Source organism: Macaca fascicularis, chromosome 11, assembly GCF_037993035.2.
Source record: "Macaca fascicularis isolate 582-1 chromosome 11, T2T-MFA8v1.1".
NCBI lineage: Eukaryota > Metazoa > Chordata > Mammalia > Primates > Cercopithecidae > Macaca > Macaca fascicularis.
In genome coordinates this window covers 57,182,045-57,204,354 of record NC_088385.1, presented here as the reverse complement: position 1 = coordinate 57,204,354, position 22,310 = coordinate 57,182,045, and the positions used below count along the sequence as shown (strand labels likewise).

General features: G+C 47.0%; 1 protein-coding gene and 1 pseudogene across 1 annotated transcript in view; one reads left to right on the top strand and one right to left on the bottom strand.

Annotated features, from left to right (window-relative positions):
* The window catches only part of FAM186A (family with sequence similarity 186 member A), a 77,984-nt gene that overhangs the window by 36,320 nt on the left and 19,354 nt on the right, over nt 1-22,310 (top strand). Inside the window, exons 2-8 of the mRNA XM_065525217.1 lie at nt 2,696-2,915; nt 5,110-5,280; nt 9,685-12,479; nt 13,344-14,351; nt 14,892-15,359; nt 16,116-16,749; nt 16,855-17,839. Coding sequence (XP_065381289.1) covers nt 2,696-2,915; nt 5,110-5,280; nt 9,685-12,479; nt 13,344-14,351; nt 14,892-15,359; nt 16,116-16,749; nt 16,855-17,839 — 6,281 coding nt within the window. The remainder of the gene's footprint in view (nt 1-2,695; nt 2,916-5,109; nt 5,281-9,684; nt 12,480-13,343; nt 14,352-14,891; nt 15,360-16,115; nt 16,750-16,854; nt 17,840-22,310) is intronic.
* LOC102119212 (large ribosomal subunit protein uL24 pseudogene) lies at nt 2-439 on the bottom strand (annotated as a pseudogene).

The window sequence follows — 22,310 nt, the reverse complement described above, 5'->3', positions numbered from 1 at the left end:
TTTATTCCTGCATCTTCTCAATTGTTTCTTCCTTGTATTTGCTCTTTTCCTTTCCTAGTTGGTGAGATTTAGCTTTTTGTTCAAGGATCATTTTGCCGTCTTTGTCCAGTTTTAGCCTAGTGAGAACTACCTTGCTTTGGCGAGTGCCCACATGGACGGTTGTGCCATTAGCCTTTTCCCGCTGCACCCGTTCAGTGCAGATAACATATTTCTTCCTGTAAACCTGGACTACTTTGCCCATTTGCTGACCTTTATAGTGTCCTCATACAACCTGAACTTCATCATCCTTTCGGATGGGCATGGATCGCACATTGTACTTCTGTCTCAGCTCTTTGGAAAGAGGGGAAGACATAATCTTCCTGCGAATGTGGGAAGGTGCATTGAAATGCCTTTTGTGATTCTTGCTTCCGTCGGAAGTCACAAAGGGATTGAACTTCATTTCGGCCACCCTGGCTTCAATGATGGCCACAAAAGGGAAGAGAACTACATGCTCATCTTACTCTTATTATAAGGAGTGTAGAGAGAGTTCAGTTTGTCTGAAGCCAAAATGAAAGAATAATAAAGTTGGAAGGGCTGAACCAGTGTCTTAACTGTCAGATTTACTATGCCTTTAAAAAATATTTTTAACATTTTTTTATTGCTGTAAAATGATATTCATAAACTACCTATACTTTAAAAATTAATATGTGTGAGAATAAGTAAAAGTAAAACAATTTATAATAACATGCATTTCAGTGTGTAAATCCTAGGTCAAACTTCACTAGAAGTAGACAGAGGCTTGCATCTATATGTAAAATTAAAATAAATATGAAAGATACAAATGGAGGCTGATACAAATTCAGCTTTATTGTACTGGCACTAAATATTCTTATCGGCTGGGCGCAGTGGCTCAAGCCTGTAATCCCAGCACTTTGGGAGGCCAAGACGGGCGGATCACGAGGTCAGAAGATCGAGACCATCCTGGCTAACACGGTGAAACCCCGTCTCTACTAAAAAATACAAAAACTAGCCGGGGGAGGTGGCGGGCGCCTGTAGTCCCAGCTACTCGGGAGGCTGAGGCAGGAAAATGGCGTAAACCCAGGAGGCGGAGCTTGCAGTGAGCTGAGATCCCGCCACTGCACTCCAGCCTGGGCGACAGAGCGAGACTCCATCTCAAAAAAAAAAAAAAAAAAAAAATTCTTATCACTAGTGCATTGCTGTTGGTACTGTGGTGTTCCAGAATGGTGAAAATTTCTTGGAGAAATTTTAAATAACATTTTTTTATTGATTTACATAATATTTGTATTTGTGGAAATTGCAGTGTATCATTAAATTGGGCAAAAAACACTTTGTGTTAATTTTTTTTTTTTTTTTTTTTTGAGATGGAGTTTCACTCTTGTTGCCCAGGCTGGAGTGCAGTAGTGCGGCGATCTTGGCTCACTGCAACCTTCACCTCCTGAGTTCAAGACATTCTCCTGCCTCAGCTTCCCGAGTAGCTGGAATTACAGGCATCCTCCACCATGCCCAGCTCATTTATTGTATTTTTAGGACAGACGGGGTTTCACCATGTTGGCCAGGCTGGTCTTGAACTCCTGACCACAAGTGATCCACCCACCTCAGCCTCCCAGAGTGCTGGGATTACAGGCGTGAGCCACCATGACCCGTCAAAAAAAATTTTTTTTTCAGAGGCAGGATCTCACTTTGTCACCCAGGCTGGTTTTGAATGCATGGCCTCCAGAGATCCTCCCACTTTGGTCTCCCAAAGCACTCGGATTACAGGTGTGAGACACTGATCTTGGTCTGTGTTTAGATTTGGAGTTTGGTTTTAGGCTTGGATAATTATAAATAGATTTTTTTTTCCTACATGAATGTCCTGTGAGATATTCACAAGACACACAGGATTTGAGACAGTTCTTCATTGTGTGATACTGTCCGTTGCACTGTAGGATGGGCTAGCATTCCTTAGTACCCTCTACTAAATGCCAGTAGTCCACCCTCACAATTATTATGACAACCAAAAATGACTTCACAAATTTCCAAATGCCGTATATGAGGTGGTAATTACATCCATAAAAAATTTCTAGGATAGAGTGAGGAAGAAAAGAGATTTGCTGATAAAATTCTTTTTCTTCCCCATATACTCAATGTACTAAGCTAATAAGTGATAAGATTCTTGAGCAAAGGAGATAATGAAAGAAAAGTATGTTTGAGGCATATTCTGATAACTGTTTTCCAGGTAAGAAAGGAAAAAAGAAGCAACTTGCATTTTTTTCTGTTTTCTTTTATTTTCTTTCTTTTCTTTTCTTTTTCTTTTTTTTTTTTAGCAGTTACAGTTTATAAAGCATTTTCACAAATTTTATACACTTCACATCAACTGTGTATTTAGTATCTCCATCATTTTACAGAGGTTGCAGAGGGAGCTCAGAAATGCTGTGATTTATTAAAAGTCATTTTAATGAAAGACCTAGAGTTAAGATCCAGATATGGCTTCAAACCCAATGTTCTTTCCATTATATTATAGCATTGCTAGGATGATGAGGGCAGAAAAAGGAATTTTTTTTAAGAGGGAAAATTTGAGACTCACAATAAAGCTAGAATTAGCAAGACTTTAATTGGATAGCTTTAAATTAACTGTCACTGACATTCTGAGAAGAAAGGTGACCAAAGCTTCTTTTCAAACTGAGCATTAATACATACCCCCTTCTTATTCTTACAGGACATTGATATGCAGCTGAGTGAAATAATGAACAATGTGCATCGGATAATGACTCGCTATACTCTTGTTTTTACCTCGTCCTCTGAAAGGAATGTCTCCCTTACAGAACAAAAGAAAAAACAGAGAACCAATTTTCTTGAGAAAATGGCTACTTATGCTAAGACTCTTGAAATTAGAGAAAAGACTCTTGCCAACATTCTGATCTGGTTGGAAGAATGGAGTAAGTTTACAGAAGCGGTTCAGAGTAAAACCATAAAGTTAATGAAAAAGATAGAGAAGAGAATGTATAAGTAAATTTTGAAGGATTAATCAGACTAAAGAAGAAAAGACTAAGGAGGTTATTCAGAGAATGGTTATCCTCTATTCCAGTAGGAATAAAATAGGAAAAATATAGACTTGTTCACTAAGCGCCAGCTATGCTGGCCTCCTTTTTTTTTTAAAGCATGCCAGCAGTGTCTTTATGCATACTATTCCCTTATCTGGAGCATCTTCCACCAGATGGACACATGGCTCATTCCCTGCTTAAATTCCACTTTAAAATGAGATGTTCTCTGACCATCCCCAATCCCTACCACCTGGCACTTTTTCTTACACTTTACCTTTTTTTTTTTTTCCCCCAAGACAGGGTCTCACTCTGTCACCCAGACTGGAGTGCAGTGGTACGATTCCGGCTCACTGCAACTCCCGCCTCCCAGGCTCAAGCGATTCTTCTGCCTCAACCTCCTTAGTAGCTGGGACCAGAGGCATGCACCACCACACCCAGCTAATTTTTGTATTTTTAGTAGAGACAGGGTTTCACCATGTTGGCCAGGCTGGTCTTGAACTCCTACCTCAAACGATCCACCTGCCTTGGCCTCCCAAAGTGCTGGGATTACAGGCATGAACCACTGCGCCCAGCCTACATTTCTTTATTTTTGTCTATAGCATTAGTATCTATATAATTAACTTTTTCTCTGTCTCCTTTCACCAGAAGGTAAGCAGTATGAAGTCAGGGAACTTGTTTTACTTAATGTTGTATCTACAGCATCTAGAATAGCACACGTCAGAGTAGACACTGGTTGAATGAAACAATGAATAAACTGGTCAGGTGTGGTGGCTAACGCCTGTAATCCTAGCACTTTGGGAGACTGAGACAGGTGGAATGCCTGAGCTCAGGAGTTCGAGACCAGCCTGGGTAACACGGTGAAACCTCGTCTCTACTAAAATACAAAAAATTAGCCAGGTGTGGCGGCATGTGCTTGTATTCCCAGCTACTATGGAGGTTGAGGCAGGAGAATTGTTTGAACCTGGGAGGTGGAGGTTGCAGTGAGCCGAGGTCGCGCCACTGTACTCCAGCCTGGGTGACAGAGTGAGACTCCATTTCCAAAAAAAAAAAAAAAAAAAAAAAGAATGAATAAACTAAGAATACCAAACAAGGGAATTAATTTTATTTTGTTGCTAGAAATTTCATGCAACGAGGGTTATAAATACTGGATAATGGCCAGGTGCGGTGGCTCATGCTGGTAATCCCAGCACTTTGGGAGGCCGAGGCTGGCAGATCACCCCAGGTCAGGAGTTTGAGATCAGCCTGGCCAACATGGTGAAACCCCATCTCTACTAAAAATTCAAAAATTAGCTGGGCGTGGTGGCTCATGCCTCTGGTCCCAGCTACTAGGGAGGTTGAGGCAGGAGAATCGCTTGAACCTGGGAGGTAGAGGTTGCACTGAGCTGAGATTGCGCCACTGCACTCCAACCTGGGTGAGAGTGAGACTCAGTCTTAAAAAAAAAAAAAAAAAAAAAAAAAAAAACTGGATAACTTGCCAAATGAGTTAATTAGGGCTTAGATCTCCAATATTAAAACACATACACATAGGCCGGGTGTGGGGGCTCATGCCTATAATCCCAGCACTTTGGGAGGCTGAGGTGGGTGGATCACCTGAGGTCAGGAGTTCAAGACCAGCCTGGCCAACATGGTGAAACCCCGTCTTTACTAAAAATACAAAAATTAGCTGGGCATGGTGGCACATGCATGTAATCCCAGCTACTCGGGAGGCTGAGACAGGAGAATTGCTTGAACCCGGGAGGCAGAGGTTGCAGTAAGTTGAGATAGCGCCACTGCACTCCAGCCTGGACAGAGCAAGATTCTGTCTCAAAACAAAACACACACATACACACACACATAATTTTAGGTACCAAACCAGACATTTTTTAACCTGATTAATGTATTTATGTCTAAGACTTACTGTTTAGCCTTCTATTCCAAGTTTCTTCCTTTTTAATTTCTTCATAGAGAAAAGCCTCAGAATGGCAGTAAGTGTGAGATACCTATATTCCCCAATTTACTATATTGAGTAGTTACCCGATATTATAAGCCTATGTAGCTATAGATTTTTATTTTTCTGCATAAAAACGATTTTTTTTTTACTCTCTTCAAGATGCCGTTTTGTCTGAGATGACTCTAATGGATGTTGATGAACACTACCACTGGATAGCACGAATGGAGATGTTACCAGATACGTTAAAAGCTATTGAGAAAAATGTCAAGATACTAAGCAGATTTAGTACAGCTTTCCTTGATGAAAAGAAGAAACAAAAGAAAAAAATATGTAAGCATGCTTTATGATTTTGGAGTTGGAGTAGATGGAGTTGTTTTTTTTTTTTTTTTTCCAGACAGTCTCGCTCTATCACTCAGGCTAGAGTGCAGTGGCCTGATCTCAGCTCAATGCAACCTCTGCCTCCAGGTTTCAAGCGATTCTCCTGCCTCCACCTCCAAAGTAGCTGGAACTACAGACATGTACTACCACGCCTGGCTAATTTTTGAATTCTAATAGAGACAGGGTTTCACCATGTTGGCCAGGCTAGTGTCAGACTCCTGACCTCAAGTTATCCACCTGACTTGGCCTTCCAAAATGCTGGGATTACAGGCATGAGCCACTGCACCTGGCCAAAAAAACCCCAGCTTTATTAAGGCATAATTTGCATACATGTTAAGTATACAATTAAATGATTTTCCATGTATTTACAGAGTTATGCAGTTATCACCACAATCTAATTTTATTTTTATTTATTTTAAATTTATTAATTTTAATTTTTTTTTTTTTTTTTTTTGAGACAGGGTCTCACCCTGTCACCTAGGCTGGAGTGCAGTGGTGAGATCTTGGCTCACTGCAACCTCCGCCTCTTGGGTTCAAGCGATTCTTGTACCTCAGCCCCTGGAGTAGCTGGGATTACAGGCACCTGCCACCATGCCTGGCTAGTTTTTTTGTATTTTTAGTAGAGACAGGGGTTTTACCATGTTGGCCAGACTGATTTCAAACTCCTGACCTCAAATAATCCACCAGCCTTGGCCTCCCAAAGTGCTGGGATTACAGGTGTGAGTCACTGCACCCGGCCAACAATCTAATTTTAGAACATTTCCATTATCCCAAAAAATCCCTCATACTAATTTATAGTCAATCCTTATACCCATCGGCAGCACCAGACAGTCACTAATGTATTTTCTTTTATACTACATTTGTTTTATCTGGATATTTCACACAAACAGAATCATATTATATGTAGTATTTTCTGTTTATTTTCTTTCAACTAGTATAATGTTTTCTAAATTCAGCCATGTTATAGGACATTTTGGTAATTTCTTTTCATTGTTAGTTTACACATGTTTGGATATACCACATTTTGTTTACCCATTCACTTGTTGATGTACATTTGAATTGTTTCCACTTTGGGGCTTTTATGAATAATGCCATTATTTACCTACTTATTTTGGGTAGATAGCTAGGAATTGAATTGCTAGGACATATGGTAAGTTTATGTTTAACTTTTAAAGAAACTCATAACTATTTACCAAAGTGACTGTACCATTTTACACTCTTATCAGCAATGTATGCAGGTTCCAATTTCTCCATTTCCTCAACAACACTTGTTATTGTCTGTCTTTTTTTTTTTTTTTTTTTGACGGAGTTTCACTCTTGTTGCCCAGGCTGGAGTGCAATGGCGCAATCTCAGCTCACTGCAACCTCCGCCTCCTGGGTTCAAGCGATTCTCCTGCCTCAGCCTCCTGAGTAGCTGGGATTACAAGCATGTGCCACCGTGCCCTGCTAATTTTGTATGTTTAGTGGAGATGGGGTTTCTCCATGTTGGTCAGGCTGGTCTCAAACTCCTGACCTCAGGCGATCCACCCACCTCTGCCTCCCAAAGTGCTGAGATTACAGGTACCCAGCCTCTGTCTGTCTGTTTTTTTATTATGGCCATCCTAGTACATGTGAAGTGGTATCTCACTGTGGTTTTAGTTTGCATTTTCCTAATGGTAAATGATGCTGAGCGTGTTTCACATACTTATTAAGACATTTCCATATATTTTTTGGTGAAATATCTATTCAAATACTTGCCCATTTTTAAAATTGAGTTTTAACATTTTTTTTTTTTTTTTTTTTTGATATGGAGTCTCACTCTGTCACCCAGGCTGGAGTGCAGTGGCATGATCTCAGCTCACTACAACCTCCACCTCCCGGCTTCAAGTGATTCTCCTGCCTCAGCCTCCCGAGAGCTGGGATTACAGGCGCATGCCACCACACCTGGCTGATTTTTGTATTTTTAGAAGAGATGGAGTTTCACCATCTTGGCCAGGCTGGTCTTGAACTCCTGACCTTGTGATCCACCCTCCTCGGCCTCCCAAAGTGCTGGGATTACAGGCATGAGCCACCGTGCCTGGTGGAGTTTTAACGTTTCTTTGCAGCTTCTGGATATAGGGTTTGTTTTTTTTTCTTTTTGACAGGGTCTTGCCCTGTTGCCCAAGCTGGGGTGCATTGGTATAATAATAGTACACTGCCGCCTGGAGTTCCCGGGCTCAAGGGATCCTCCTGCCTCAGTCTCCTGAGTAGCTGGGACTACAGGTGTGTGCTACCACACCCAGCTAATTTTTAAAAACTTCTTGTAGAGACAGAGTCTCATCGTATTGTCCAGGCTAGTCTCAAACTCCTGAGCTCAAATGATCCTCCTGCCTCAGCCTCCCAAAGTTCTGGGATTATAGGCATGAGTCACCACGCCTGGCTGGATATAAGTCCTTTATCAGACAAGTGATTTGCAAGTATTTTCTCCCTGCCTATGACTTGTCTTTTCATTTTCTTATGGTGTTTTTGAAGCCTAAAAATGTTTAATTTTGATGAAATACAATAAGTGTATCAATTTTTTTTTTATGAATCATGATTTTAGTATTGTACTAAGAACTCGTATCACTCAGGGTTCAATAAGAGAACTAGTATGACATTATATATAATCCTTATATATACGTAGATTCCATTGCAATTGGGAAACATACTTTGTATGATTTATTTTTATTTATTTATTTATTTATTTACTTTTGAGACAGTCTCACTCTGTCACCCAGGCTGGATGCAGTGGCGTGATCTCGGCTCACTGCAACGTCTGCCTCTTTGGTTCAAGCGATTCTCCTGCCTCAGCCGACGATGCCACTAGGCATGGGTTTTTCCAGGCTTTGCTCAAGTCAAATCATCCCCGTAGGCAGTAGAGTTGTCAGTCCTCACAGCCTGCCTCACTCTGGTAGAAGTTCCAGGCCATGGATCTGGCGGTTGAGGATGGACGCAACTCCAAGTTTGCAAACTTTCACCGTTTGTTACTGAGGTTCAGTAGTTTTTTGTGAATAAATGCTTCTCAATGTGTTGTATACCTTTGGTCAATTTCAAAGTCTTAAAATTGTTGTTTTGGCAGTTTTGCCCAGTTTTGTCTTTGCTTTTTGGGAAAAAAAAGATTTCAAATCTTTTCAAATGTGTGTCTCACTGTTGCCCAGGCTGAAGTGCAGTGGTGTGATCTCGGCTCACCACAACCTCTGCTTCTCAGGTTCAAGCAATTCTCCTGCCTCAGCCTCCCAAGTAGCTGGGACTACAGGCACCTGCCACCATGCCTGGCTAATTTTTGTATTTTTAGTAGAGATAGGCTTTCACCATGTTGGCCAGGCTGGTCATGAACTCCTGGCCTCAAGTGATCCACCTGCCTTGGCCTCCCAAAGTGCTTGGATTACAGGCATGAGCCATTGTGCCTGGCCAAATGTGTGTCTTTTTTATCTGTTGATTTATGACACTTTTGAAAGAACCAAGGCTAGCTTTGATTCAGAAAAAAGAGAAAAGAGACACGAATCTGAGAAAGAAAATGGAAAGCGCTAGAATAACCAAAGCCAGAGAAAAGTTTTGTCTTGAATTACATCTTTTATTTTATGTACGTATGTATGTATGTATGTATTTTGAGACGGAGTCTCACTCTCTCACCCAGGCTTGAGTGCAGTGGCGTAATCTTGGCTCACTGCAACCTCTGCCTCCTGGGTTCAAGCGATTCTCCTGCCTCAGCCTCTTGAGTGGCTGGGATTGCAGGCACGCACCACCACCCCGGCTAATATTTGTATTTTCAGTAGAGACAGGGTTTCGCCATGTTGGCCAGGCTCGTCTTGAACTCCTGACCTCAGGTGATCTGCCTGCCCCGGCCTCCCAAAGTGCTGGGATTACGGGTGTGAACCACCAAGCCCTGGCCTTGTCTTAGATACATTATATCTAACCCCAAACTTGTAACTAAAATTAAGTTGAGGTCACAGCTGAATTCATGTCCTAAACTCTGGAGGTAGAAGTTCTAGGTGATTGCCAGGCGCTGTGGCTTGCACCTGTAACACCAGCAACTCAGGCAGGGAGGCTGAGGTGAGAGGATTGTTTGAGCCCAGGAAGTTGAGGCTGCAGTAATCATGCCACTGCACTCCAGCCTGAGAAATAAGGAGATCCCCTCTCAACAAAAAAGAAAGAAAAAGTTCTAGGTGATTGTGTGAAAAGAGTCATTCCTTTAAAAATAATACTGTTTATTTTAGAGCTAAAGTTTTCAGATTAATCTTTATCTTATATTTAATTAGTTATAGTTAATCTAGGCTAAATTCCTTAGGTTTAAACATAGATAGAACACAATGCAAAAGAAAAAAATGCAATCTCACTGTTTTATGTTTTTTTCTTCAGTATCTAGAGGTACTCTATGGAAATCTTGGAAAGAAAGAGTTATAAAACGACCTTCGACAGCCCATGCTTTAAGACCAGATCAGATGATTAGTGATCAATTTGCAACAAATACAAAGGTTTCAGAAATCCAAGGTATGCTACAGGAACTCAAAGGCACCACAATGTTCAGTACATTGGAAAACAGTGCTATTAAATATATATCATCAACAATAGTAAACCTTTCTAAAGCTTTGAGTATGCTAAATGATGAATTAAAAGGTGTTAACTTCCAAAGTTCCACTGTGTGTGTACAAGAGACAAGTGAGGCAGAAAAGGAGCTCTCTCTGAAGGTAATACAAGATCTCAGTAACGAAAATGAAATGCTTCAGCAGAAACTTCATGATGCAGAAGAAAAATGTGAACAACTTATTCGATCCAAAATTGTTACAGAACAAGCATATGCAATATTGTCCACATCATCAACCTTGAAAGTGTTACCTGGACCTTCTCCACAGTCATCCAGGGCCATTATCAAAGTTGGTGATATTGAGGACAATATGGACAATATTTTAGACAAGGACCTTGAAAATATTGTAGATGAAGTCCAAAGAAAAGAGACCAAGGACTCTGGGATAAAATGGGAGTCCAGTATTTCATATATAGCCCAAGCTGAAAGAACTCCAGATTTAACTGAACTGCAGCAGCAACCTGTTGCTTCTGAAGATATTTCTGAAGATAGCACTAAAGATAACGTATCACTGAAGGAAGGTGATGTCTATCAGGAAGATGAGATTGACGAGTATCAGTCATGGAAAAGAAAGCACACAAAAGGCACACATGTATCTGAGACCTCTGGACCAAATCTGAGTGATAATAAAGGTGGACAGAGAGTCTCAGAGGCCAAACTTAGTCAATACTATGAGTTACAAGCACTGAAAAAGAAAAGAAAAGAAATGAAATCCTTTCCTGAAGACAAATCAAAGTCACCCACTGAAGCAAAAAGAAAACATCTCTTTTTAACTGAAACAAAGAGCCAAGGCGGCAAAAGTGGAACAAGTATGATGTTGGAGCAATTTAGGATGGTCAAACGTGAATCTCCATTTGACAAACGCCCAACTGCAGCAGAGTTTAAAGTGGAACCCACCATTGAGTCGTTGGACAAAGAGGGCGAAGGTGAAATTAGCAGCCTAGTGGAGCCACTCAATATGATCCAATTTGATGATACCGCTGAGCCACAGAAAGGAAAAATAAAAGGAAAGAAACACCGTATCTCTTCAGGAACTACCACAAGCAAAGAAGAAACAACTGAAGAGAAGGAAGTGTTGACCAAACAAGTCAAGTCTCACCGACTTGTCAAATCACTCTCAAGAGTGGCTAAAGAGACTTCAGAATCTACTAGAGTTCTAGAAAGTCCAGATGGCGAAAGTGAACAGAGTAACCTCGAAGAATTTCAGAAAGCCATAATGGCTTTCCTAAAACAGAAAATTGATAACACAGGAAAGCCTTTTGACAAAAAGACTGTTCCGAAAGAAGAGGCGTTATTAAAAAGAACAGAAGCTGAAAAATTAGGAATCATAAAGGCAAAAATGGAGGAATATTTCCAAAAAGTGGCTGAAACTGTGACTAAAATCTTGAGAAAATACAAAGAGATAAAAAAGGAAGAACGAGTTGGAGAGAAACCTATAAAACAAAAAAAGGTAGTCTCATTTATGCCAGGATTGCATTTTCAGAAGTCACCAATTAGTGCAAAGTCTGAAAGCAGCACCTTCCTCTCACATGAGAGCACAGATCCAGTAATTAACAATTTAATGCAAATGATCTTGGCTGAAATAGAAAGTGAAAGAGATATTCCAACAGTCTCAGCAGTACAGAAAGACCACAAGGAGACGGAAAAACAAAGGCGGGAGCAATATTCGCAAGAGGGTCAAGAACAAATGTCTGGCATGAGTCTCAAACAGCAGTTCCTGGAAGAAAGAAATCTCTTGAAGGAGCGCTACGAGAAGATAAGTGAGAACTGGGAAGAGAAAAAGGCGCAGCTCCAGATGAAGGAGGGAAAGCAAGAACAACAGAAACAGAAACAGTGGCAGAAAGAAGAGATGTGGAAGAAAGAGCAAAAACAGACAACTCCAAAGCAGGCTGAGCGAGAGGAGAAGCAAAAGCAAAGAGGACAGGAGGAAGAAGAGCTTTCAAAGTCAAGTCTGCAGCGACTGGAAGAAGGCACCCGAAAAATGAAAGCACAAGGGTTGCTCTTGGAAAAGGAGAATGGACAGATGAGGCAGATTGAGAAGGAAGTGAAACATCTGGGGCCAAACATGAGAAGGGAGAAAGGGAAGGAAAAGCAGAAGCCTGAGAGGGGGCTGGAGGATCTCAGAAGGCAGACCAAAACAAAGGAGCAGATGCAGATGAAGGAAACACAACCTAAAGAGCTAGAAAAACTGGTCACCCAAACTCCAATGACATTATCTCCCAGGTGGAAGAGTGTATTGAAAGATGTACCGTGGTTATATGAAGGAAAAGAGTCTCATAGGAATCTGAAGACATTAGAGAATCTTCCTGATGAAAAGGAGCCCGTATCAATCACACCTCCCCACTCCCCACAGCCCTCCTCGCCTGGAGCTCTTCCTATTTCCGGACAGCCTCTCACTAGATGCATTCATCTCACACCACAGCAGGCCCAGGAAGTGGGGATCACGCTCACCCCTCAGCAGGCCCAGGCTCAGGGGATCATGCTCACCATTCAGCAGGCCCAGGAACTAGGGATCCCTCTCACCCTTCAGCAGGCCCAGGCCCTGGAGATCCCTCTCACCCCTCAGCAGGCTCAGGAACTAGGGATCCGTCTCACCCCTCAGCAGGCCCAGGAATTGGGGATCCCTCTCACCCCTCAGCAGGCCCAGGCTCTCGAGATCACTCTCACCCCTCAGCAGGCCCAGGAATTGGGGATCCCTCTCACCCCTCAGCAGGCCCAGGCCCTGGGGATCCCTCTCACCCCTCAGCAGGCTCAGGCCCTGGGGATCCCTCTCACCCCTCAGCAGGCTCAGGAATTGGGGATCCCTCTCACCCCTCAGCAGGCCCAGGCCCTGGAGATCCCTCTCACCCCTCAGCAGGCTCAGGAATTGGGGATCCCTCTCACCCCTCATCAGGCTCAGGAATTGGGGATCCCTCTCACCCGTCAGCAGACTCAGGCCCTGGGGTTCCCTCTTACCCCTCAGCAGGCCCAGGCCCTGGGGATCCCTCTCACCCGTCAGCAGACTCAGGCCCTGGGGTTCCCTCTTACCCCTCAGCAGGCTCAGGCCCGGGGGATCCCTCTCACCCCTCAGCAGGCCCAGGAATTGGGGATCCCTCTCACCCGTCAGCAGACTCAGGCCCTGGGGTTCCCTCTTACCCCTCAGCAGGCTCAGGCCCGGGGGATCCCTCTCACCCCTCAGCAGGCCCAGGAATTGGGGATCCCTCTCACCCCTCAGCAGGCCCAGGCCCTGGGGATCCCTCTCACCCCTCAGCAGGCTCAGGCCCAGGGGATCCCTCTCACCCCTCAGCAGGCCCAGGCTCAGGGGATCCCTCTCACCCCTCAGCAGGCCCAGGCCCTGGGGATCCCTCTCACCCCTCAGCAGGCCCAGGAATTGGGGATCCCTCTCACCCCTCAGCAGGCTCAGGAACTGGGGATCCCTCTCACCCCTCAGCAGGCTCAGGCCCTGGGGATCCCTCTCACCCCTCAGCAGGCCCAGGAATTGGGGATCCCTCTCACCCCTCAGCAGGCTCAGGAATTGGGGATCCCCCTCACCCCTCAGCAGGCTCAGGCCCTGGGGATCCCTCTCACCCCTCAGCAGGCCCAGGAATTGGGGATCCCTCTCACCCCTCAGCAGGCTCAGGAATTGGGGATCCCTCTCACCCCTCAGCAGGCCCAGGCCCTGGGGATCACTCTAACCCCTCAGCAGGCCCAGGAATTGGGGATCCCTCTCACCCCTCAGCAGGCCCAGGCCCTGGGGATCACTCTAACCCCTCAGCAGGCCCAGGAATTGGGGATCCCTCTCACCCCTCAGCAGGCTCAGGAATTGGGGATCCCTCTCACCCCTCAGCAGGCTCAGGAATTGGGGATCCCTCTCACCCCTCAGCAGGCTCAGGAATTGGGGATCACTCTCACCCCTCAGCAGGCCCAGGAATTGGGGATCCCTCTCACCCCTCAGCAGGCTCAGGAATTGGGGATCCCTCTCACCCCTCAGCAGGCCCAGGAATTGGGGATCCCTCTCACCCCTCAGCAGGCTCAGGAATTGGGGATCCCTCTCACCCCTCAGCAGGCCCAGGAATTGGGGATCCCTCTCACCCCTCAGCAGGCTCAGGAATTGGGGATCCCTCTCACCCCTCAGCAGGATCAGGAATTGGGGATCCCTCTCACCCCTCAGCAGGCTCAGGAATTGGGGATCCCTCTCACCCCTCAGCAGGCTCAGGAATTGGGGATCCCTCTCACCCCTCAGCAGGCTCAGGAATTGGGGATCCCTCTCACCCCTCAGCAGGCTCAGGAATTGGGGATCCCTCTCACCCCTCAGCAGGCTCAGGAATTGGGGATCCCTCTCACCCCTCAGCAGGCCCAGGAATTGGGGATCACTCTCACCCCTCAGCAGGCCCAGGCCCTGGGGATCCCTCTCACCCCTCAGCAGACTCAGGAATTGGGGATCCCTCTCACCCCTCAGCAGGCTCAGGCCCTGGGGATCCCTCTTACCCTTCAGCAGGCCCAGGAATTGGGGATCCCTCTCACCCCTCAGCAGGCCCAGGCCCTGGGGATCCCTCTTACCCCTCAGCAGGCCCAGGAATTGGGGATCCCTCTCACCCCTCAGCAGGCACAGTCTCAGGGGATCCCTCTCACCCCTCAGCAGGCTCAGGAATTGGGGATCCCTCTCACCCCTCAGCAGGCACAGTCTCAGGGGATCCCTCTCACCCCTCAGCAGGCTCAGGAATTGGGGATCCCTCTCACCCCTCAGCAGGCCCAGGCCCTGGGGATCCCTCTTACCCCTCAGCAGGCCCAGGAATTGGGGATCCCTCTCACCCCTCAGCAGGCACAGTCTCAGGGGATCCCTCTCACCCCTCAGCAGGCTCAGGAATTGGGGATCCCTCTCACCCCTCAGCAGGCACAGTCTCAGGGGATCCCTCTCACCCCTCAGCAGGCTCAGGAATTGGGGATCCCTCTCACCCCTCAGCAGGCTCAGGCCCTGGGGATCCCTCTTACCCTTCAGCAGGCCCAGGAATTGGGGATCCCTCTCACCCCTCAGCAGGCCCAGGCCCTGGGGATCCCTCTTACCCCTCAGCAGGCCCAGGAATTGGGGATCCCTCTCACCCCTCAGCAGGCACAGTCTCAGGGGATCCCTCTCACCCCTCAGCAGGCTCAGGAATTGGGGATCCCTCTCACCCCTCAGCAGGCACAGTCTCAGGGGATCCCTCTCACCCCTCAGCAGGCTCAGGAATTGGGGATCCCTCTCACCCCTCAGCAGGCTCAGGCCCTGGGGATCCCTCTTACCCTTCGGCAGGCCCAGGAATTGGGGATCCCTCTCACCCCTCAGCAGGCTCAGGCCCTGGGGATCCCTCTTACCCCTCAGCAGGCCCAGGAATTGGGGATCCCTCTCACCCCTCAGCAGGCTCAGGAATTGGGGATCCCTCTCACCCCTCAGCAGGCTCAGGAATTGGGGATCCCTCTCACCCCTCAGCAGGCCCAGGCCCTGGGGATCCCTCTCACCCCTCAGCAGGCCCAGGAATTGGGGATCCCTCTCACCCCTCAGCAGGCTCAGGCCCTGGGGATCACTCTAACCCCTCAGCAGGCTCAGGCCCTGGGGATCCCTCTCACCCCTCAGCAGGCCCAGGAATTGGGGATCCCTCTCACCCCTCAGCAGGCCCAGGAATTGGGGATCCCTCTCACCCCTCAGCAGGCCCAGGCCCTGGGGATCCCTCTCATCCCTCAGCAGGCTCAGGAATTGGGGATCCCTCTCACCCGTCAGCAGGCCCAGGCTCAGGGAATCACTGTCACCCCACAGCAGGCCCAGGCCCTGGGGATCCCTCTCACTCCTCAGCAGATGAAGGCTCAGGGGATCCCTCTCACCCCTCAGCAGGCTCAGGAATTGGGGATCCTTCTCACCCCTCAGCAGGCCCAGGCCCTGGGGATCCCTCTCACCCCTCAGCAGGCTCAGGAATTGGGGATCCCTCTCACCCGTCAGCAGGCCCAGGCTCAGGGAATCACTGTCACCCCTCAGCAGGCCCAGGCCCTGGGGATCCCTCTCACTCCTCAGCAGGTGCAGGCTCAGGGGATCACTCTCACCCCTCAGCAGGCCCAGGCCCTGGGGATCCCTCTCACCCCTCAGCAGGTGCAGGCTCAGGGGATCACTCTCACCCCTCAGCAGGCCCAGGCCCTGGGGATCCCTCTCACTCCTCAGCAGATGCAGGCTCAGGGGATCACTCTCACCCCTCAGCAGGCCCAGGCCCTGGGGATCCCTCTCACCCCTCAGCAGGTGCAGGCTCAGGGGATCACTCTCACCCCTCAGCAGGCCCAGGCACTGGGAGTCCCCATCACCCCAGTAAATGCCTGGGTGTCAGCTGTCACTCTTACCCCTGAGCAAACCCAGGTTTTGGAGTCCCCTATCAACTTAGAACAGGCTCAAGAACAGTTATCGAAGTTAGGGGTTCCTCTCACCTTAGATAAAGCCCATACCTTGGGATCGCCCCTCACCCTTAAGGAAGTCCAGTGGTCCCATAAACCATTTCAGAAACCGAAGGCTTCTCTCCCCACTGGGCAATCCATCATATCAAGATTGTCTCCAAGCCTTAGGCTGTCCCTGGCATCATCAGTTCCTACTCCTGAGAAGTCCTCTATATTGCCGATATCAAGGGTTCCCCTCAACCAAGGCCCCTTTCCCCCTGGGAAGCCCCTAGAAATGGGGATTCTTTCTGAGCCTGGGAAGCTTGGGGCACCACAGACTCTTCGTTCCTCTGGACAGACCCTGGTATACGGAGGTCAATCCACTTCTGCGCAGTTCCCGGCACCACAGGCCCCTCCCACCCCTGGGCAGCTCCCAAAATTTGGGGCCCCTCCCACTCCAGGGCAGCCCTTTGAACTGGAGGCCTTTAGCTCTAGGGAGCTTTTCATAACTAGGGCCTCTCTGACTCCTCCGCCACCTCAGATGTCAAACGCCCCTCTTGCCCCCAGGCAGCGTCTTATAGCTGGAGTCCCACCCACTTCTGGACAGATTCCAAGTCTCTGGGCTCCTCTTTCTCCTGGGCAGCGCTTAGTTCCTGAAGCCTCTTCCATCCCTGGGGACCTCCTGGAATCTGGACCCTTAACCTTCTCTGAGCAGCTCCAGGAATTCCAGCCTCCTGCCACTGTTGAACAATCTCCCTATCTGCAGGCTCCTACCTCTGGGCAGCATCTGGCACCATGGACCCTTCCTGGGCTAGCTTCTTCATTATGGATCCCTCCCACCTCTAGACATCCTCCCACACTCTGGCCGTCCCCAGCCCCTGGAAAGCCCCAGAAAGGTTGGTCCCCTTCTGTTGCTAAGAAAAGATCGGCAATTATTTCTTCTCTGACATCTAAATCAGCACTGATCCATCCTCGTGCTCCAGCTTTCAAGGTAGCTCAAGTACCTTTCACCACTAAGAAGTTCCAAATGCCGGAGGTCTCTGACACTTCTGAAGAAACCCAGATACTTCGAGATCCTTTTGCTATGGAATCATTTAGAACATTTCAGTCCCATCTCACCAAATACAGGACCCCAGTATCCCAAACCCCTTACACTGGTGAAGGGGCCCTTCCCACTCTCATGAAGCCTACATCACTATCTTCTCTCACTACTCTACTCAAAACATCACAGATTTCACCTTTGGAATGGTACCAGAAATCCCGATTCCCTCCTATAGACAAGCCCTGGATACTGAGTTCAGTTTCAGGTACCAAGAAACCCAAAATAATGGTGCCCCCTTCCTCTCCTCAAGAACTTGAAGAAAAGAGGTATTTTGTTGATGTGGAGGCTCAGAAGAAGAACCTGATACTATTAAATCAGGCTATAAAAACTTGTGGACTCCCTTCACAGCTGCACACAACGGCTAGGACTCTCATAATTGAGATACTTCATATGGACACGGTTCAGTTGGGATACCTATTCCGCAAGTACATTGCCTATAGGCTGATCCAGTATGCCAGGTAGATACAATTATTATATGTCTAGTTTTCTGGTTTAGTTCTGATTGCAAATATTTTCTGTCATTGTCCCAGAAGTATATTCATATTTGTCAGACCATATGTTCTAAAAGACTGTCTTATATAAGGTCTATGAGAAGGAAGTCTGTTTAAGATAGCAAAAGGAGATATATTTTTTGGAAAATAAGAAATGACATATAACATGATCCATTTCATCCATATATATCTCCAGCAGAGAAGCCAAGTATATTTTGTGGATCATGGTTGGTCTCCAAAATATCAACTTCAAAAGTTTAGAGATGCTTTCCACTTATTCTGAATTTCTTTCATCATTTTTGGTTCACCAGAAATGTATGATTTTTAAAATGGGAAATAGCATAAAAAAGAATGAGACCAGGAATGGTGGCTCATGCCTGTAATCCCAGCACTTTGGGAGGCTGAGGCAGGTGGATCATTTGAGGTCAGAAGTTCGAGACCAGCCTGGCCAACATGGTGAAATCCTGTCTCTGCAAAAAATACAAAAATTAGACAGGCATGGTTGCGTGCACCTGTAATCCCAGGATTACTTGGGAGGCTGGGGCAGGAGAATCACTTGAAGCCGGGAGGTGGAGGTTGCAATGAGCTGATCGTGCCACTGCACTCCAGCCTGGGTGAGAGAGTCAGATTCTGCCTCAAAATAAAAATAATAATAATAATAATAAAAAGAGATCCTGCCATTTGCAACAACATGGATGGAACTAGAGGTCATTATGTTAAGTGAAATAAGCCGGGCACAGAAAGACAAACTTCACATGTTCTCACTTATTTGTGGGAGCTAAAAATTAAAACAATTGAACTAATGGACATAAAGAGTAGAAGGATGGGACAGGTGCAGTGACTCACATCTGTAATCCCAGCATTTTGGAAGGCTGAGGGGGGAGGATCACTTGAGCCCAGGAGTTTGAGACCAGCTTGGACAACAAATTGAGACCCTGTCTCTACAAAAAAATACAAAAAATTAGCTGGGCATGACGGTGCATGCTTGTAATCCCAGCTACTCAGGAAGCTCAGCTTGGAGGATCACTCAAGCCCCAGGAGGTCGAGACTGCAGTAAACCAAGATCGCGCCACTGCACTCCAGCCTGGGTGACAGAGTGAGACCCAGTCTCAAGAAAAAAAAAAGAGAAGGATGGTTACCAGAGGCTAGAAAGGGTAGTGGGGTTGGGGGGAAAGTAGAGATGGTTAATGGATACCAAAAAATAGAATGAATAAGATCTAGCAATTGAAAGCACAACGGGGTGACTATAGTTAATAATAATGTAATTGTACATTTAAAAATAACAAAGAATATAATTGGATTATTGGATTGTCTGTAACACAAAGGATAAATGCTTGAGGCAATGGATACCCCATTTACCCTGATGATTATTATACATTGCATGCCTGTATCAAAACATCTCCTGTACCCCCAAAATATATATACCTACTATGTACCCACAAAAAATTTTTTTTTTTTTTTTTTTTTTGAGACGGAGTCTCGCTCTGTCGCCCAGGCTGGAGTGCAGTGGCCGGATCTCAGCTCACTGCAAGCTCCGCCTCCCGGGTTCACGCCATTCTCCTGCCTCAGCCTCCCGAGTAGCTGGGACTACAGGCGCCCGCCACCTCGCCCGGCTAGTTTTTTGTATTTTTTAGTAGAGACGGGGTTTCACCATGTTAGCCAGGATGGTCTCGATCTCCCGACCTCGTGATCCGCCCGTCTCGGCCTCCCAAAGTGCTGGGATTACAGGCTTGAGCCACCGCGCCCGGCCACAAAAAAATTTTTAATGAAAAAAACAAAAGGCTCACATCTGTAATCCCAGCACTTTGGGAGGCCGAGGCGGGCAGATCACGAGGCCAGGAGATTGAGACCATCCTGGCTAACACGGTGAAACCCAGTCTCTACTAAAAATACGAAAATTAGTCGGGCATGGTGGCACGTGTCTGGAATCTCAGCTACTTGGGAGGCTGGGGCAAGAGAATTGCTTGAACCTAGGAGGCGGAAGTTGCAGTGAGCCATGATTGAGCCACTGAACTCCAGCCAGGGGGGCAGAGCAAGACTCCATCTCAGGAAAAAATAAAAAATAAACAGAAAAGAAAAATTTAAAAATACAAGTAAATACAAGCAGGGTGCAGTGGCTGATGCCTGTAATCCCAGCACTTTGGGAGGCCAAGGCAGATGGGTCACTCGAGGTCAGGAGTTCGAGACCACCCTAGCCAACACGGTGAAACCTCATCTCTATTTAAAAAAAAAATACAAAAAATCAGCCTGGCTAACGTGGTGAAACCCGTCTCTACTAAAAATACAAAAATTAGCTGGGCGTGGTGGTGGGTGCCTGTAATCCTAGCTACTCAGGAGGCTGAGGCAAGAGAATCGTTTGAACCCAGGAGGCGGAGGTTGCAGTGAACTGAGATCGCGCCATTGCCCTCCAGCCTGGTCAACGGGGCGAGACTCCGTCTCAAAAAAAAAAAAAAAGAAAAGAAAATTACCAGGCATGGTGGCACACACATGTAGTCCCAGCTACTCAGGAGGCTGAGGCAGAAGAATTGCTTGAACCTGGGAGGCAGAGGTTGCAGTGAGGCAAGACTGTGCCTTCGTCTCAAACAAACAAACAAACAAAAACAAAATTAAAAAACCAACCAAACAAACATAAAAACAAAGGGAGATGGCAGATTATGTAGGAGGTTGTTGCCATGGCAAATTTGCTGTTGGGGTGACCTGAAGGCAGCAAGCAGCAGGTCCTGGTCCTGATTTTTTTTTTTTTTTTTGAGACGGAGTCTTGCTCTGTTGCCCAGGCTAGAGTGCAGTGGTGCGATCTCAGCTCACTGCAAGCTCTGCCTCCTGGGTTTATGCCATTGTCCTGCCTCAGCCTCCCGAGTAGCTGGGACTACAGGTGCCCGCCACCTCGCCCGGCTAGTTTTTTGTATTTTTTTTTTTTTAGTAGAGACAGGGTTTCACTGTGTTAGCCAGGATGGTCTCGATCTCCTGACCTCATGATCTGCCCATCTCAGCCTCCCAAAGTGCTGGGATTACAGGCTTCAGCCACCGCGCCCGGCCTGGTCCTGATTTTTGAAAGTTGCAAGTATCAGAAATGGATTAGGGCAAGTAACAATTTTCCCGACATTCTTAACAAATTACCAACCTATTATTTCGGGGAATTTTTTTTTTTTTTTGAGATGGAGTCTCCCTGTTTTGCCCAGGCTGGAGTGCAGTGGCATGATCTTGGCTCACTGCAAACTCCGCCCTCTGGGTTCAGGCGATCATCCTGCCCTCAGCCTCCAGAGTAGCTGGAGGCATGTGCCACCATGCCCAGCTACTTTTTGTATTTTTAGTAGAGACGGGGTTTCACCATGTTGGCCAGGATGGTCTCGAATCCTGACCTCAGGTGATCCGCCCACCTCAGCCTCCCAAAGTGCTGGGATTATAGGTGTGAGCCACCACGCCCAGCTATTATTTTCTTTCTTTTTCTTTTCTTTTTTTTTTTTTTTGAGACGGAGTCTTGCTCTGTCGCCCAGGCTGGAGTGCAGTGGCACGATCTTGGCTCACTGCAAGCTCCACCTCCTGGGTTCATGCCATTCTCCTGCCTCAGCCTCCTGAGTATCTGGGACTACAGGAGCCCGCCACCACGCCCAGCTAATTTTTTGTATTTTTTGTAGAGACGGAGTTTCACCGTGTTAGCCAGGATGGTCTCGATCTCCTGGCCTCGTGATCTGCCCACCTCGGCCTCCCAAAGTGCTGGGATTACAGGCACGAGCCACCGCACCTGGCCGCCCAGCTATTATTTTCTATTGATCTGCCTATTGATCACTTCCATTCTCTGTTATTTTCGTTTTATTTTTTATGATGCAGTCTTTGAGGTCATTATTAGCGCTGTTTGCCAGCACTTGTCAATGAGATGTGAGCAGAATTGATATGTTATTTCTGTGCTGAGCTTGTCATTGTTGGTTTGATGACCTACAGAGTTTCTTTTTCCTCTGGCATAATAACCCACAATGTTCAAGGTGATTGTTGTTCCTTTAAACATGTCCCTGAAAGAATACAGGGAAGTTCACTCCCTGCCAAGCCATGATGAATTCGTAGTATGAGCAACAAGTGAATTTGTTGTTGTTGTTGTTGTTGTTGTTGTTGTTGTTGTTTGAGACAGAGTTTTGCTCTTTTTGCCCAGGCTGGAGTGCAATGGCGCGATCTCGGCTCACCGCAAACTCCGCCTCCCGGGTTCAAGCGATTCTCCTGCCTCAGCCTCCCGAGTAGCTGGGATTACAGGCATGTGCCACCACCCCGGCTAATTTTGTATTTTTAGTAGAGACGGGGTTTCTCCATGTTGGTCAGGCTGGTCTTGAACTCCCGACCTCAGGTGATCCACCTGCCTCGGCCTCCCAAAGTGCTGGGATTACAAGCGTGAGCCACCGCGCCCGGCAAATTTTTTGTTGTTTTAAGCCACTGAGGCTTGGGATTTTTA